The sequence below is a fragment of the Pelodiscus sinensis genome, chromosome 18 (genome assembly GCF_052426305.1).
Source record: "Pelodiscus sinensis isolate ZL-2025 chromosome 18, ASM5242630v1, whole genome shotgun sequence".
NCBI lineage: Eukaryota > Metazoa > Chordata > Testudines > Trionychidae > Pelodiscus > Pelodiscus sinensis.
This window is the reverse complement of record NC_143069.1, coordinates 33,925,001-33,940,252: the sequence shown is the minus strand read 5'-3', so window position 1 is coordinate 33,940,252 and position 15,252 is coordinate 33,925,001. Positions and strand designations below refer to the sequence as shown.

General features: G+C 59.0%; 2 protein-coding genes across 2 annotated transcripts; one reads left to right on the top strand and one right to left on the bottom strand.

Annotated features, from left to right (window-relative positions):
- Positions 1 to 308: 308 nt before the first annotated feature.
- Positions 309 to 5,511, top strand: ZWINT (ZW10 interacting kinetochore protein). The gene is made up of 10 exons (XM_075918632.2): positions 309 to 531; positions 1,869 to 1,968; positions 2,196 to 2,316; positions 2,458 to 2,624; positions 2,822 to 2,878; positions 3,058 to 3,209; positions 3,313 to 3,484; positions 3,611 to 3,735; positions 3,832 to 3,991; positions 4,206 to 5,511. Exons 1-10 carry the CDS (start codon positions 506 to 508, stop codon positions 4,266 to 4,268), a joined length of 1,143 nt encoding a protein of 380 aa, XP_075774747.2. The 5' UTR covers positions 309 to 505; the 3' UTR covers positions 4,269 to 5,511.
- A 2,542-nt stretch (positions 5,512 to 8,053) lies between these two features.
- On the bottom strand, positions 8,054 to 14,312 carry LOC102462852 (metabotropic glutamate receptor 6-like). Its single transcript, XM_075918637.2, has 9 exons — positions 13,323 to 14,312; positions 12,496 to 12,712; positions 12,180 to 12,315; positions 11,948 to 12,102; positions 11,478 to 11,618; positions 10,790 to 10,990; positions 10,413 to 10,552; positions 9,120 to 10,055; positions 8,054 to 8,347 (listed from the first exon to the last, which is right to left on the bottom strand). The coding sequence occupies exons 1-9, from the start codon at positions 14,226 to 14,228 to the stop codon at positions 8,114 to 8,116; spliced, it is 3,066 nt and encodes a 1,021-aa protein (XP_075774752.2). The 5' UTR covers positions 14,229 to 14,312; the 3' UTR covers positions 8,054 to 8,113.
- Between the last annotated feature and the right edge of the window lie 940 nt (positions 14,313 to 15,252).

Below are 15,252 nucleotides of genomic sequence, written 5' to 3'. Positions count from 1 at the left end.
GGCGGGAAATTACCTGAGGGAACTCGCCTGCTGATTGGCTATTTAGGAGGCCAGGGGCGTGGCCTTACCTGAGGAAACTCGCCTGCTGATTGGCTCTTTGGGAGGCCAGGGGCGGGGCCTTACCTGAGGGAACTCGCCTGCTGATTGGATCTTTGGGAGGCCTGGGGCGGAGCCTTACCTGAGGAAACTCGCCTGTCGATTGGCTCTTTGGGAGGCCAGTGGCGGGGTGTTACGTGAGGGAACTCACCTGTTGATTGGTTCCTTCGGAGACCAGGGACGGCGGGGGGGGTGGAACGCCTTACCTGAGGGAACTCGACTTCTGATTGGCTCCATGGGAAGTCACGGGCGCGGGGGAGCAGGTCTTTGGGGAACGCAGCAGCTGATTGGCTCTGCGGGAGTCATGGGCGGGATCTCGCTTGAGGTAACGCGCCTGCTGATTGGCTCTTGCTGTGGTCGCTGAGCGTTGAATGAGAAGGCGCGAGCGGAGCTGCAAGCTGCTGGCGCCATGGACGCCGCCGTCAGGGCCCAGGAGTGAGTAGCGGGAGTTGTTGGTGTCTCTCCCCCCCCCCCCGCGGGGGCCGTCCTCTGTGGGGAGGTAGCGTGGCTCGCTGCGGTGCGTTGGGGGGCGGCTGCGCCCCCAGCTGGAGGCTCAATATCTCCACGGCTGAGCCATGAAAGGCTCCAAATAAGAAAAAAGCCCCCGGAGACCTTGTTAGCGGCCGTTACGTCGCACGGGGCTGGGACCCCCGGCAGGTGGCTGCAGACACTTCAACGGGTACAAATAATTGAAAAAATGCTCCAGTCTCTCCCGGTGTCGTGACCCATCGAACAAGCCTCCCTACCGACTGGGAGCCCGGCTGCGCGTGTGTCGCTGGGGCTCGAGGCTGCGTCGTTGGAGAGGAGCGGCCAGAGAGCTGGTCCTTCCATGCAGGGCTGCTCAGCCGGCGGCCCGTTTCTTTGCAGCCCGTGGTGCGATTTCCCGGTGCCCTGCGTGGGGCAGCGGACAGTTTAAACATGGCTGCTGGCGCCAGGTGTACTAAAGTAGCAGAAGGAGTATTACAGCCTGGCGGTGTCGGATAACTGCTTTATGGGCTCCTCCACTTACTCTTCTGGTCATAAGAAGGCAGAATGTATCTAATAATCTTGAGTAACAGCTGTGCTCCCTGTCTATTTCATTCCTCAGTGAAGTTCTCGCATCTCGAAGTGTGGCTCATTCTTCCCCGGCCATGTGCAGTTAAGACGGCAGCGCTAGTCCCTTGTGCCTTCTAAATCCATCCAAGGGCCGTGAGCCTATCCCTGGGTGTCAAGGGGATGGGGGGTTGGTTGATTGCCGTGTCTTTGGCTCAGTCTTCTTCACAGTGGCCAGAACTTAAGGGGAAGCCATTTGATGACTGATGACTAGTGGATATAGACAGAGCCATTCTAAGGTTTCTTTGATGCTTGTGATTCTCTTGGAGCTGGCGACGGGTGTAGGGTGTGGACATGTGGGGTGGCCAGAGAGATTCACTGCCCTGGGTAACTCCTTTGAGCCAGGATTGGCAACTTCATTGGAGGTTTTCTCGCTGTGTGTGCATGAGTCACCCTCCAGGGCAGGGTGAGAACAGAGAAGATCTGGGGAGGGAGAGAGAGGGGTCCTTCAAGGGCCAGCATTTCTGCAGTGGAAACTGATGTCACACAAAAATGACTCCTGCAGTTCATCATCTCACAGATGAGGGCTCAGCTATAGGACCTGGCTCTCTGTGGCCCAGTCCTCCTTTTTGGGGGGAAATCTGTCTGAAGCATTTTTTCTCACCATCTTTGCTGGAGGTTGACATCTAGGACAAAGATCAGCTCTCCCCAGCCTTGACCCTCTCTGCCCCTCCCTACAGGCTTCTGGCTCAGCTGGATGAGGTGCTGGCCTTTGAGGGGCAGACCCGAGAGGAGCTGGAGGCAGAGCTGCCAGCTAAAGTCCTGGTGGAGCATGCAGTGGTGAGTAATTGGGCAGCAGGCCTTTGTCTTTAGGGGGCACCAGCTCTGACCCAGCCTCAGTGTGAGGACTGGCTGGCTCAGGCAAGTGGGAAAAGGAACATAGGGCCTATCCCCTTCTAGGAGGTGCTATTTCCTGTCCTGTTCTAGGGTGGGGAATGAGGCACGAGGCCTTTCCCCTCCAGGGAGCACCAGGTGATTTCCTCCTTCCTGTCCCATGGTTCCCCCAGGATACGCGGAAGAAACAGAAGTGGATGTGCAGCCAACTCCATGTGGTCAGATTCCTGCTGGAGTTCTTGGATCAGATGGATCCAGCCCCCTTTGACCAGAAGACCACAGAGACAGCTATTCGTGAGTAGTCCAGACTTCTCCCTGGCTTGGGGAGGGGGGGGCTGAGAGAGTGTAACTAGTGGGTTAGATCAGGGATGGCTCAGAGCGAGATCTCCTTAATTTGATGCACTGCCTCTCCCCTCTCCATTCCCCCCTGCCCAGGGAATGAGATGGCACAAGCCAAGCAGCAGTGGAAGGAACTAAAGGCTGGCTACCAGCAACGGGTAGAAGCCATTGAAGGGTCAGTGCCCCGTGTACTGGCCCAGCTGGAGAAGGGACAGCACTTGGCACAGCGACTGAAGGAGGCTCTGGCACGACTTGAGACCCAGGTATGGTTCTGTCCTGGGTGTGTGAATGTGAGGATCCCACTGTGGTTACTAGGGGCCTCCAGGGATTCCAATTCTGCCACCAAATCCATTTGGTCCTGGGCTGAGGGGCCCTGTGACTTCCACCTCCCAGCTACTATTAGCTGCTTAGGGGATTTACAGGGACCCCCTAGCTGCCACCAACTCTCGTCTCCCCACAGAGACACCAGGCTGAGGAGAAGGCGAGAGATGCCCAGGAGAGACGGCAGAAGGAGCAGGTACTGCTCTGAGGGACAGCTGTGGGCACATGGCCTCTTGGAGCTAATCTGTGGAGGGAGGGGGCAGGTGGGGATGGCTGATTGTGGAAGCAATGGGGCTGGGTCAGGGCAGCTGCTTCCCCATCTCACTATTCACCCTTCTCTCACACACACACACACACACCCCGCTCCTCATCCAGAAGCAGCTGGTGGAGCGGCAGCAGCAGCTGGCAGAGCAGGTGGCTGAGCTGCGGGGCCGGGTGGAAGCTCAGCACCAGGAGCTGCAGCAGCTGCAGGGGGAGCTCCAGAGCCAGGAGTGTGTGGCCAGTGACTGGAGAGAGAAGATGGAGAGGTGAGAACTCTGGAGGCCTCCTTCCCAGCCCCCTCTGCTCTAATCACTAGACCACTTCCCTCTGAAGGGGATGGAACCTAGGCATCCTCCTGTCTTTCCCCAGGAACTCGGCCCTCTGCCAGCTCTTGGAGACACTCCAGGGGATCCGGATAGTATCAGCCTCTGGTGACAAAGTGGAGCTGGAGCTGACTCCAGTCCCCCAGTTACTGACACCTGACCCCCAGATGCTAAGAGTCACCTTGTGCTGGGCAGAGGATGGGTGCATCAGGGTGCAGGTGAGTAATGGCCCAGCTGGGTCTGACCCAGGACATGTTGGAGTGGCCAAGCAGGCTGGGTGGGATTCTGAAGGCCAAGCTAGATGGATCTGACTCTCTGTGTCTGTGTCTGTGTCTGCCCCACAGAGCCACAACCCTTTCTTCCCGTCTCCCATGCCCTGTGCTGACATCCGGGGCACCATCCTGGAGATACAGCACAGCTATGGCAAGCTGGCCCAGCTCCTGGCTGAGATCCAGGTCCTCCAGACCAGGTCTGTTCTCCCCTCTCCTCTCCTCTTCCCCCCCCCCCCAACATGTCTCCCATTTTGTAGGGGGCAGCACTGATTTTTTTCCCCTCCCCCCTCCAGGTTCCCCATTGACTGGCATCCCCAGGAACGCCTGCTCCGCTTCCTGTGGCCCTCAGCCATCTGGACACTGGCGGTGGAGCCGGAATACCCAGCTGGTGGGAGTGTCCGGCTGCTGACGGTGCAAGGGCAGCGTGGCCCCAGCGACCCCTCAGCGTGGAAGGTGAGTGGATGGGGTGAAGAATGCCAGAGGTTGCAGGTTGGGAGTGGAGAGCACTGGCAGAGCTGGGTATGGGTGGAACCCACGGCCTTACGGGCAAGGGCTTGTGGCTACTATCCTTTGCTGCCCTTTCCTCTTTCTGTGCCTCAGTTTCTCCACTCTGTGGACCCAGCCTCTCCAGCCAAATCCCCTAACATATATCTCTTTCCCCTCCTAGCCCCCCCAGGAGGCACCATCCCTGTGTGACTGGCTGGAATACCTGAGCACGCTGGATGTCTGAGCTCCACACTGGGCCCCCAGAACCCTTTGTGGGAGGACTGTTGCAAACCCCACACACACACTTTGTGGCAGAGGCTCTTGGCCTGCATTTGCTCAGTGTCCGACCAGCCTGTATCCCCTCGTCTGCCTCTTGGGAGCAGACCCAGCTCCATCTGCTTGTCCTGTACTCCCATCATGCTAGATTGGCTTCTCCCCCTGATTGGAGGGGGGGGATCCCCTGAACTTGTGCCTGTGATGTGAGCGAGGCTTGAGTCGCCCTGAAACAGTCTCTCTAGAAATGTTTTGTGATTGCAACTCGGAGGGGGAGCCCTAGATTTCAGCCCCTGTGGGCTGCTTATGGAACCTACCCATGGGGGATGGACACAGAACCCTCCTTTCCCCTATGGCCTCTGTGACCCCAATCCAGATCAAGGGTCCGTGGCCACCTGAGGGGGAAAAAAGCATCTGGTCCCATTCTTTACCCCCTTTACTGTGTGGGTGGCCTGTCCACAGGCTGTTCCCCAGTTGGCCACAAGGTGGGGTTCTTGACTTATTGTTGTGTGCTAATGGGGGGGGGGGAGCGTGTGAGCTCTTCTGGCCCTTTTCAGATGGGGGAGGAGGACCCAGTCCTGGTGCCCCCACCACACTCACCTCCTGATCTGAGAAGCCCACGGGGGTGGCAGGGCCTGGGATGGGGGAGGGCGGAAGGGACTAGAGGGGTGGGGCAGGCTGATTTGAGATGGGTGGGGCAATAGGTTTGTGAGGGACACAGCGGGGAGCAATGGTGGGGGAGGTTGGGTGGGGCAAAGGAGTTGGAGACTTAGTCTCTATGAACTGATGCCACTGAGCTGAAAATGACCAGCTTCTCCACCCCTGGCTGCTGGATTCACTCTTGAGTGTCCCTTTCTCTCCTCCCTTCCCCCCCCCCCCCTTCCCTGCTTCACAATGGGGTTTCTATGGCCTTGAATATTTCCACAGTGGGTCCAGCCTCTGGTTTGCTAAATAAGCCTGTGGGCGGGAGGTGGGATGTTGCTGCCTGTAAATTACAAGCAGTAAGTCTGTCAGTGGCTAAGAACTTTTGGAGGCAGCTGAGAAGGGGAGGACTGCAGACGGGGAGTGGGGCACCAGCAGAGCTGGGGTTGCAGGTCGGGAGTGGGCCTTCCTCATCTAGTGTTTGCAGCTGTTCCCCAGAGCTGGCTGCATCTCCGGGCCGGGTAAGCGCTCCTCCACTGTACACCAATAAAACCTTTGCTGATTCTTCCCTGTTTTGCTACAATGTGAGAGCATCTGTGGTGCTGGAATTGTAGGATTTAGATGGTCGCAGGCTACGATGGATACCTCATGCCCCATTGGCTCTGCTGCAGCCCATCCTCCCAGCACAGACTATGCTGGGGCAGAGCCTGTGCGAGAGGCAGAGATAATGCATTTTGCCTTTGGTGTCTGTCTACTGGCTGCTGCATGTGGTGGGTTGAGAGCGCCCGCACCTCAGAGGGGCCGAGCTCGCCTTTGCTTCCGCTTCAAGGATGCTTTTGTGCCACTCAGGCATGGCCTGCGCTTGGGTGGCCCCAGGCAGGGACATATAATGCACCAGTGATGGGGGAAGTATGAGTGCTGGGGGAGGGACTGAAGCAAAGGAAGATAAAGGAAAGAACAAATGAAAGAAAGGATAAACAGAAGAGAAAGGGAGCCAGGAAGAGGAGTGAATGATGGAAGGACGCTGAGAAGACGTGAGTGATACAGGGATGAAGAGGTGAGTGACAGGGAATTAAGAAGTGAACACCAGAAAGCAAGTGATAGGATGAGAAGAAAGAATTAGAATCCTAGAACTGGAAGGGACCTTCAAGAGGTCATCAAGCCTAGTCCCCTGCCCTGGCAGCAGGACCAAGCACCATCTAAATCGTTCCTGGTAGATGTCTGTCCAACCTGCTCCTACATATCTCCAGGGATGGAGATCCCACAACCTCCCTAGGCAATTTATTCCAGTGCTTACCCACCCTCACAGGTAGGAAGTTTTTCCGTAATGTATAGCCTAAATCTCCCTTGCTGCAATTTAAGCCTGTTGCTTCTTGGCCTATCTTCAGAGGCCAGGGCAAAAAATTGTTCTCCCTCCTCTGTGTAACACCCTTTTAGGTATTTGAAAACTGCTGTCATGTCCCCTCTGTCTTTTCCAACCTGGACAAACCCAATTCTTTCAGTCTTCCCTCTTAGCTCATGGTTTCTAGACTTTTCATCATACTTGCTCTTCTTTGAACCTTCTCCAATTTCTCCACATTTCTTGAACTGTGGTGCCCAGAACTGGACACACTACTCCAACTGAGGCCTAATCAGTGCAGAGTAGAGCAGAAGAATGACTTTGCGTGTCTTGCTCATAACACTCCTGTTATAACTCCTCCCAGTTTGGTATCCTCTGCAAACTAAATAATCATGCTCTCTATGCCAATATCTAAAGTGTTGATGAAGACATTGAACAGAACCGATCCCAAAACAGACCTCTGCAGAATCCCATTTGTTCTGCCCTTCCAGCATGACTGGACCATTGCTAACTATCACAGAGTGGTTGTCCAGCCAGAAACCCAGAAGAAAAGTGGATGACAGAAGAGAAGTGAGGAAGAAGTGAGTGATGGCTGAGGCGAAGAAGGAAGCAGAGAAAGAGGAGGGTAGAGCAGTAGGGAAAGAAGGGATGAAAAGAGGAGTGAGAGAACCATTGGCAGGACCCACAGGGACAGATGAAAGGAACAGGACAGAGGGGAGGGGAAGAGGAGAGAATGATCTGGAAAGAAGACAATGGAGAAGAAACTACTGGTGAAGTGAGAGTGAAGAAAGGGGCTAAGCAGGAGCGTGTGAGGAGGAAGCAAAGACACATATCCCCAGCTCCACCCTCTCCCAGAGCCGAGGAGTGAACCCCAGAATCCTGGCTCACGGACCTCGAAAATAAATCACAGCAACGTTGTAAAAAACCAGGTTTATTCCACTCCTGTCTCCCCTGTTCTCTCCCCCCCCCCCCCCATCCACCTATGACTCTTCATTCCTTCCCCCCCTTGGGTTATGTTGGTCTGGGGCTGGTTCTGGGTTACCCACGTTCCTCAGCACAGGCGCCCTGGCAATGATAAAGGAGAGTGTTAGTCACGCTGGGACACTAGAGCCAGTCAGGGCCACTGTGGGCACGTCCACGTAGCAGCAGCATTTCGAAATAACTAAGTGGGTGTCTACACAGCAAGCCATAATTGTGAAATAACGTTGAGATGGAGGACTTCTTACACCGACTTCTGTAACCCTCAGTAAGGGAAGTCAGAGACAGTGTGCTCTCCCTTTGACTTCCTGCTGCGGAGACAGTGCCAAAAGCCCAATTACGCTATTTTGACTTCAGCTACACAATTGACATAGCTGAAGTGGCGTCACCTAATTTGACTTTTGCCCTCCTGTGTAGCCGTGCCCTGAACGAGCAATGAAAGAGGGGGGGAGGGAGGGACTCCTTGTTCCCATCCCCCTCTAAGCATTAAGTTGCAGTCCAGTTTTGGGCCTATGATACCATCCACCTTTGCACACTTAGTACACTCGTGCTCATCTGAGCCCTGGTCCCACAATGGGCAAGGGCTGGGGGTCCCAGCTTGCCCCCTCTCACGTGCTGGGCCTGAGTTGCACTGAGGGCAATCTGGGGCTGCGGGCTCCAGTCTGAGTCCAGCTGCATATGCTGTACAAGTGGCACAACTGACCACCCTTCTGGGAGACACAGCCACAGTGCACAAGAGGGTGGTCTAGTGGTTAGAGCCGAGGGGGAGAGGTAGGAGCCAGGGCTGCTGGGTTCTCTCCTTGGCTTTGGCTACACAGGCCAGAGTGGGAGCTGAGGAAGCAATACCCACGTACCAGCTATTTGCCCGTCTGGGCAGTGTCAGCCCCATTCTGGCGCTCGCTGCCCTTCTGCGAGAGGCGGGTGGAGGCGCTGACGGCCGTGGCTGCTGCTTTGAAGCTGCGCTTGCGCTTGGCCACGTTCTGTTCGGGATGGAAGATGATGACGTAGACCTTGGGCACGTAGAGCATTCCCAGGGAAACCGAGGCACTGAGGCTCATGGACACCGTCAGTGTCGTTGTCTGGATGTAGATCTGTGGGGGGGAGGGAGGATAGGACACTCTGGCTATGTCTATACTGCAGACTTCCTTAAAGCATGCAAATGAAGCGCAGAGTAGGATATTGCTGTGCTTCATTTGCATAATTAATTAGCCATTTTTGCGCAAAAAAGAGCTGAATAGATGGCTCCTTTTAGCACAAACCCCCCTTCTTGTGCAAGAGCCGTTCTCCCTCATTTTTTCAAGAAGAAAGGCTCTTGCACAAGAGGGCGTTTTTGTGCAAAAAGGAGCCATCTACACAGCTCCTTTTTGCACAAAAATGGCTGCTAATTAATTACGCAAATGAAGCGTGGCAATGTTCTACTCCGTGCTTCATTTGCATAAGCTTTTGCGGAAGAAGACTGCAGTATAGATGTAGCCTCAGGGTGGCTGGTGCAAGACTTGACCCTTTCAGCAGTGGGCACTAGGAGCCAGAACCCCGGGTTCTATCCCTGGGTTGGAGAGGAGGGTAGTGGGGTCTGGTGGTTTAGAGCAGGGGGTTTGGGAGCAGGACTCCTGGGTTCTGTCTCTTGATCCCTTCCAATTTCCCTTCAGGCTTGGCCCTTGTCTCTCCTCAAAACCTAACCTGTGGGCTCCCCGCTCCCTCCCCCCACAACTCAAACCCATGGGCTCTTCGCACCCTCATCAGCCTGGCTCCCCCCTCAAACTCCAATCCCTGAGTCCCTCACCCCTTTCCTCCCAGCCTCTGGGGTCCTCTCTCCGATTCCAGCCCCTAGGCTGCCCCGCTCCCAGACTCCAGCCCCCTGACCTTCTCTGCGGACTGGGCAGTGCCGAAGAAGATGGGCACGAAGGCCAGCCAGACGATGCAGGTGGTGTACATGGTGAAGCCAATGGGCTTGGCTTCGTTGAAGGTCTCAGGCACGCCCCGGGCCTTGATGGCGTAGACAGTGCAGGTGACCATGAGCAGCAGGCTGTAGCCCAAGCAGCAGATGAGTGACAGGTCGGACATGTCACACTTGAGCACCCCCCGGGCTGCCTCGGGGTTGGGGACCCGCTGCTCCTCGTAGTCGATGACGCTGTGGGGCGGGAGGGCCCCCAGCCAGGCCAGCGTCCCCACCAGCTGCACCGAGCTCAGGCTGAAGGTGATGGCCAGTTGGGAGGTGGGACTGATGAACCGGGGTGGTGTCACCGACTTCTTGCCCTGCTCGAAGATTCGGTAGATGCGGTTGGTCTTGGTGAGCAGGGCCGAGTAGCTGAGGGCCATGCCCAGCCCCAGGAAGAGGCGCCGGGCAGCGCACACCAGCATGCCCGGCTCGGCGATCATGAGGAAGGTGATGGAGTAGATCAGGAAGATGCCTGTCAGCAGCACATAGCTCAGCTCCCGCCCCGAGGCCCGGACAATGGGCGTGTTGTTGTGGCGCACGAAGGTGACCACCACGAATGTGGTGCCTAGGATGCCACAGATGGCCAGGCAGATGGGCAGCACGGCCCAGGGCGAGCTCCACTCCAGCTTGACGATGGGCGTGGGTCGGCAGGCCGTGCGGTTGGGGCTGGGGCGCATGTCGAAAGGGCAGGTCTCGCAGGTGAACTCATCCAGCTGGTACTGGTAGCCGTCGCAGAGCTCGCAGTGCCAGCAGCAGGCCACACCCTTCACCATCTTCTTCCGTTCGCCCGGGCTGCAGGGCAGGCTGCAGACAGATGAGGGGATCTCCTGCTGGCCCCCAGACCACTGCATCTCCTCCATCTGCCAAGGGAGAGGGGTGGCCAGAGAACAGACTTGCATAGTGCCCCTGGGTTGCTTTGCCCGGGGCTGAGGCAGCCACCTCAGGGGCCCAGCTGCTGGGGAACAGCCACACACAATGCTGCCAGGGATGAGATGCAGCCAGTTCTGGAGTGAGTCAGCTGGGAACAGCAGCATATAACAGTGCCCAGGGATAGCTCCCTTGCTGTTGAGATGCAGCCGGTAGGGGTGAGAGTGGGGGCATAGCCACACACCACGCTGGCCAGGGCTGACGTGGAGCCCCCGTGGCGGGGGCTGGGGTACAGCCACACACCACACTGCTCAGGGCTGACATGGAGCCAGTGGGTCCCGCACACTCACGTTCAGGCGCAGATATTCTGTCCACTGCCCAATGGCTTTGTACCCGGGGACCGTGGTGTTTGTGAGCTGATACTGGAAGATGTCGTAGCGCCCTGGGGCATCTCCGTTCTCATTGAACATGACAGGGGTCCCAGCGCTGCCTGCGGGTGTGAACAAGGGGTGGGGCTCGACTCAGCTTTGCTGGTTCCCCGCACTCTGGACCCACAGCCCAGCCCTGCGCTCCCTGCAGCCCTGCAAGTGCCCCTCACTCCCACCCTGCAGCCCCTGCCAGCCAAGCCCAGAGCTCCCCCATCCCTGCTGGTGCCCCTCATTGCTGCCCTGCAGCCCCTGCCAGCCCAGCCCTGCTGGAGCCCCTCCCTCCCTCCCTCAGCCCTCACCGTTGAAGTTGACCCCGCGGATGTAGTGCAGCAGGGTGCGCCCATCCATGGGGTCCATCCGGTCGCAGAGTCCAGGGGCGCCAGGGCACAGGTCCAGGTGCATGTTGTGCAGAGCATAGGCCATGGCATAGACGGCGTCAATCACAAACTGCACCTTCCCCTCCTGCTCGTAGGTGGAGTCCCGCCCGATGCGCTCCTCGCCTGGGCAGAGGTGGGGTTCAGCAGGGCAGGAATGGGGCACAGGACCTGACCCCACTAGGAGGTGCCATCAGTTAAGGGGGGGCAGGGCCCGGCCTCTCTTGGGCCAGTTCCCATCTGGGCCCTGGGGGGGGGGGGGGGGGCTGGCTGGCTCAGGGCACGGGACAGTTCTCCAGGCTTTCCCTGCCCTAATCCCCATCTTGTTCTCAGTGGGCAGGGACATGAGATTTGGGGTGTCTGGGCAGCATCTACCTGCTGTGATGGGGGGATCAGCTGCCCCCTGGACTCCCCCAAAGACCTGAACAGTGAGTCAGCTGATAACACCCCACATGGGGGGGCAGGGAGCTAGTGTCTCCTCCCCCCCCCCCCGGAATCGGCCCCATGCTAGTCCACCCCAGAGAGATCTGCCCCAAAAGTCTGCTGTCCCCACCCCCAGGAAATTCCCCCCCCCCAGCTCTATTCCCCCAAAGACCCCCCAGCCTCCCAGTACCAGTGCATTTCCGAGCTGCCTCCGCGGGCTGCGTCCCCGGGCGGGTGAGTTTACATTTAAAATCGTCCTCCCAGAACTCAGCAAACCAGATATTGCGGCGGTTGTTCTCCAGGGAGCGGGAGGTGAAATACTGGTCGAAGCCTGCGGGGGAGATGGGAGGGCTCAGCGGGGGCTGGGGGCCTGGGCATGGCCCCTCTCCCCAGGCAGGGCCAGGCACTGGGGGACAAGAGCTGCAGGGAGGGCCTGAGCAGGGGCGCTCTCCCCCGGCAGTCAGGGCCAAGCTCTCGAGGGTGCTGTGCTGTGGGGGGCTTGGCTGGGGCGCTCTCCCCTGGCGGGCAGGGCCTGACCATGCTGTGGGGAGCAGGGAGTTCAGCAGGGGATGCTGTAGGGGGTGGGGGGTTGCTGCTGGGAGCGGGGGTGCCAGCACATGGCCCTGTAGACAGAGGGGTGTGGCCAGCGGTCCCCGTTACCATCGATGGACGCCCGCTTGGGCAGGATGGTGACGGCTCCCTCGGCCACTTCCTCCTGCTTCAGGATGGGCGAGATCTTGGAGCCCCAGCTGTCAGAGCCGACCCAGAGGAAATGACCCGTCAGGTTGGCACGGCGCGCAGCCTCCAGCACCCGCCTGCAGGGGGCGACAACGCCAGCAGGGTGAGTCCTGCCCTCCCAGGCTGGGGGCGCTGGGGGCAGCCCCTCACTCACTTGATGTCGTCCTCGTTGGCGAAGATGATGATGCCGCGGGCGTTGGGCGTCTCCATCAGCCGCTTGATGAGCTTGTCGAACTCCCCGGCCTTGGGCTCCCGTGGGATCTTGATGGACTGAGCAATGCAGACGCCTCCTGGGGGCACAGGGACCCCCCGTCACTGGCAGTTGTGCCCCAGCCCTGCCGGTGCCCCTCCTGCCCATAGCCCCTGCTGGTGCCCCCTTGCTCCTGCCTGCAGCCCCTGCCCCCCAACTCTGCTGGTGCCCCTCACTCCTGCCCGCAGCTCTGCCGGTGCTCCCCACCCCCGCCGCTCACCGGCCTCCCGGGAGATCTGGACAAAGGCCTCCACGCCGCTCTCGCCGTAGTTGCCCTCAGAGGCCAGTGTGGAGACGTAGTTCCAGCCCAGCGCCTTCACCACGTCCACCATGGCCTGGGCCTGGTAAGAGTCGGGGGGCACCACGCGGGAGAAGTAGTCGTAACGATTGTTGTCGCTGAGCTCGGGGGCGGTGGAGGCATAGCTGATCTGGGGGATCTGAGGGCAAAAGGGGAGATCAATGGAGTCACCATGGCCCCCAAACTGCCTGCTCTAACCACTAGGCCCCACTCGCTTCCCAGAGCTGGGATAGAACCCGAGTCTGGTCTCCTAGTGCAGGAAGGTCCCCTCCCCCACCCCCACTGACATTGCCATGGGGCAGGAGAAAACGGGTGGGAGGCCCATTCTCACTTGTGGCCCCATCACCTCCCCAGGGATCAAGAAGTGATGCTGCAAGGAATTGTGGGTAGCCAAGGCCTAGTTGTAGGGAGGAGCTGTCTGGCGTTTGTATTTCCCTTGCGGGAGGGGGCAGCCAGGGCACCCAGTCTCCCTCCCCCCCCACGTCTTGTTAGTGACGCGGTTGTCGGACTAGAGTCCGGGGGCCTGCTGAGCATCGCGAGCGAATGGCCCATACCGCACAGCACGCCCCACAGAGAACCCGGTGCGGGCTCCTAGCCCCCCGTGCTGTAACCACGAGACCCCACTCCCCTCCCCTCCCCTCCCAGAGTTGGGGAGAAGCATTGTGATGGGGGTTCTATCCATCCCCCATGTCTAGGAGACCCCAACCATGGGGCAAGGCCCCCCCAGCTCCCATCCCTCAGCCACTCACAGCGAAGAGACGCAGGACGTTGGCCACCATGATGGAGACGGAGCTGGCCGAGGCGCCCACCACGGCCACGACCCGCTCAGGCCGGGTGAGGAGCGGGGGCCGGCCATCGGCACAGCGCACGTCGGATGTGTCCTTCTGGATCAGGGCCTGGACGAAGGTCAGCGATTGCTCCAGGGCGTAGGTGTCCCGGGAGCAGGTGTCCAGGATGCGGGCCCCCAAGGTCAGGTTGGGAAGCAGCTGGGGGTCTGCATTGATCTGGTCCAGGGCGTAGAGCATGGCCTCCATGCGGTGGATCCCCTTCTCCTTCTTCACCTCGCCACACGGCACCCCGGCCGGGCCCCGGGCGTGCACTGGGAAGAGCCCTCCCAGGGTCACGTCCCCCTCGATCCTGATGGAGAAGGGCTGGGTGCCTTGCTGGGTCCCTGCCCCCCAGATCCCCAGCAGCAGCAGGAGGAGGGGCAAGCAGCCGGGGGGCCACGGCCGCTCCATGGTTGGACTGGCCCCAAGCACTTCACAGCCTGGAGGGGAAAGAGCGTGGGGGAAAGGGGCTAGCTCCAGCTGGACGGTGCTGGGGGCCAGGGGCTGGTCTCTTGGCCATCGTGCCCGGGACACCTGGTTCGCCTGGATCCCATCATCTGTCAGTCCATCCATCCATCCATCCCCACAGCCTCCATCCATCATCTGTCGGTCCATCCATCCATGCATCCATCCCCACAGCTTCCATCTGTCACCTGTCGGTCCATCCATCCATCCATCCCACAGCCTCCATCCATCATCTGTCGGTCCATCCATCCATCCATCCCCACAGCCTCCATCCACCATCTGTCGGTCTATCCATCCCCACACCCACCATCCATCCATCCATCCCCCACCCACTGTCCATCCATCTATCCCCACACCCACCATCTATCCATCCCCACACCCACTGTCTGTCCATCCATCCCCCACCATCCATCCATCCATCCTCACACCCACTGTCTGGCCATCCATTCCCACATCCACCATCTATCCATCTATCCCTACACCTAGCATCTGTGTGTCCCTTCTTCCACTGCTCCCTCTGTCCATTTGTCCATCTGCACACAATCCATCCATCCTTCTGCCCTACCTCCCCACCATCCATCCATCCCCCCAGGCACTCCCTTCATTCATCCCTCCTCACACATCCAGCAGCTGTGGGGTGAGTTGTAGGTGAGGCCTTTCCCCCCATCTCACCTCCCTCTGTCCATCTGTCTGTTGACTGATCTGTCCACCCCCCTTCCAAAGGTCTCACTAATCTTTTCCATGCATGTGCAGAATAATGTTCTGTGCACCGAGGCACATGTGAATGTGCACCACCGGCAGAAACAGAACCCTCGCTGTGGGGGCTCTGCTAACCTGCCGGGCAGCACTGGAACTTCTGAGTGGCCGCAAGGCCCAGCTGCCAGGGAGTCCTGTCCCTTTCTTCCTTTCCCACCCTCCTACCTGGGCCCGCCCCTTCCAGACAGCCCTGCCCCCTCCCACACCTTGAGGCCCCCCCAGGGTAGGACTGAGCAAATCTGGTCTCCTCCCAATCCAGGATGGATGTCTGGGGGCAGAGGCTGCGCTGGGAGGCTCTGGTCAGACTCCCATAATGTACTGGGGCTGGTGCTACAGATAGGCGGATCCCCCAACCTCTCCCCAGGCTCTCAACATCTTCCTCCAGTTTGACCCCCTGAATCCTCAGGCCCCCGACATCTCCCCGGATCGAACCCCTGCAACCCCCACACCTGCCCAATTGACCCCCAGACTCCCACCTCCCTCACCGCGATCCTCCCACATCTCCCCGGAACACCCCCCCATCTGCCTGATTGGCCCCGATGTCGTCTTCAAATCAACCCACTCACCCCGAGTCGCCCCAAGCCAACCCCCCCTCTCTCCATGTCTCCCTTGGATCAACCCCCCAACATCT

What these genes read in the sequence shown, in the direction of transcription:
- ZWINT (XM_075918632.2), top strand. Translation starts at nt 506, where the DNA reads ATGGACGCCGCCGTCAGGGCCCAGGA. An exon ending in GCCGCCGTCAGGGCCCAGGA is followed by an intron (nt 532 to 1,868) that starts GTGAGTAGCGGG and finishes CCCTCCCTACAG; the next exon opens with GCTTCTGGCTCAGCTGGATG. An exon ending in GCGACCCCTCAGCGTGGAAG is followed by an intron (nt 3,992 to 4,205) that starts GTGAGTGGATGG and finishes TTCCCCTCCTAG; the next exon opens with CCCCCCCAGGAGGCACCATC.
- LOC102462852 (XM_075918637.2), bottom strand. Translation starts at nt 14,228, where the DNA reads ATGGTGGGTGTGGGGATAGATGGATGGACAGTGGGTGGGGGATGGATG. An exon ending in GCCAACGAGGACGACATCAA is followed by an intron (nt 12,103 to 12,179) that starts GTGAGTGAGGGG and finishes CGCCCCCTGCAG; the next exon opens with GCGGGTGCTGGAGGCTGCGC. An exon ending in CCGCGGGGTCAACTTCAACG is followed by an intron (nt 10,553 to 10,789) that starts GTGAGGGCTGAG and finishes TCACACCCGCAG; the next exon opens with GCAGCGCTGGGACCCCTGTC.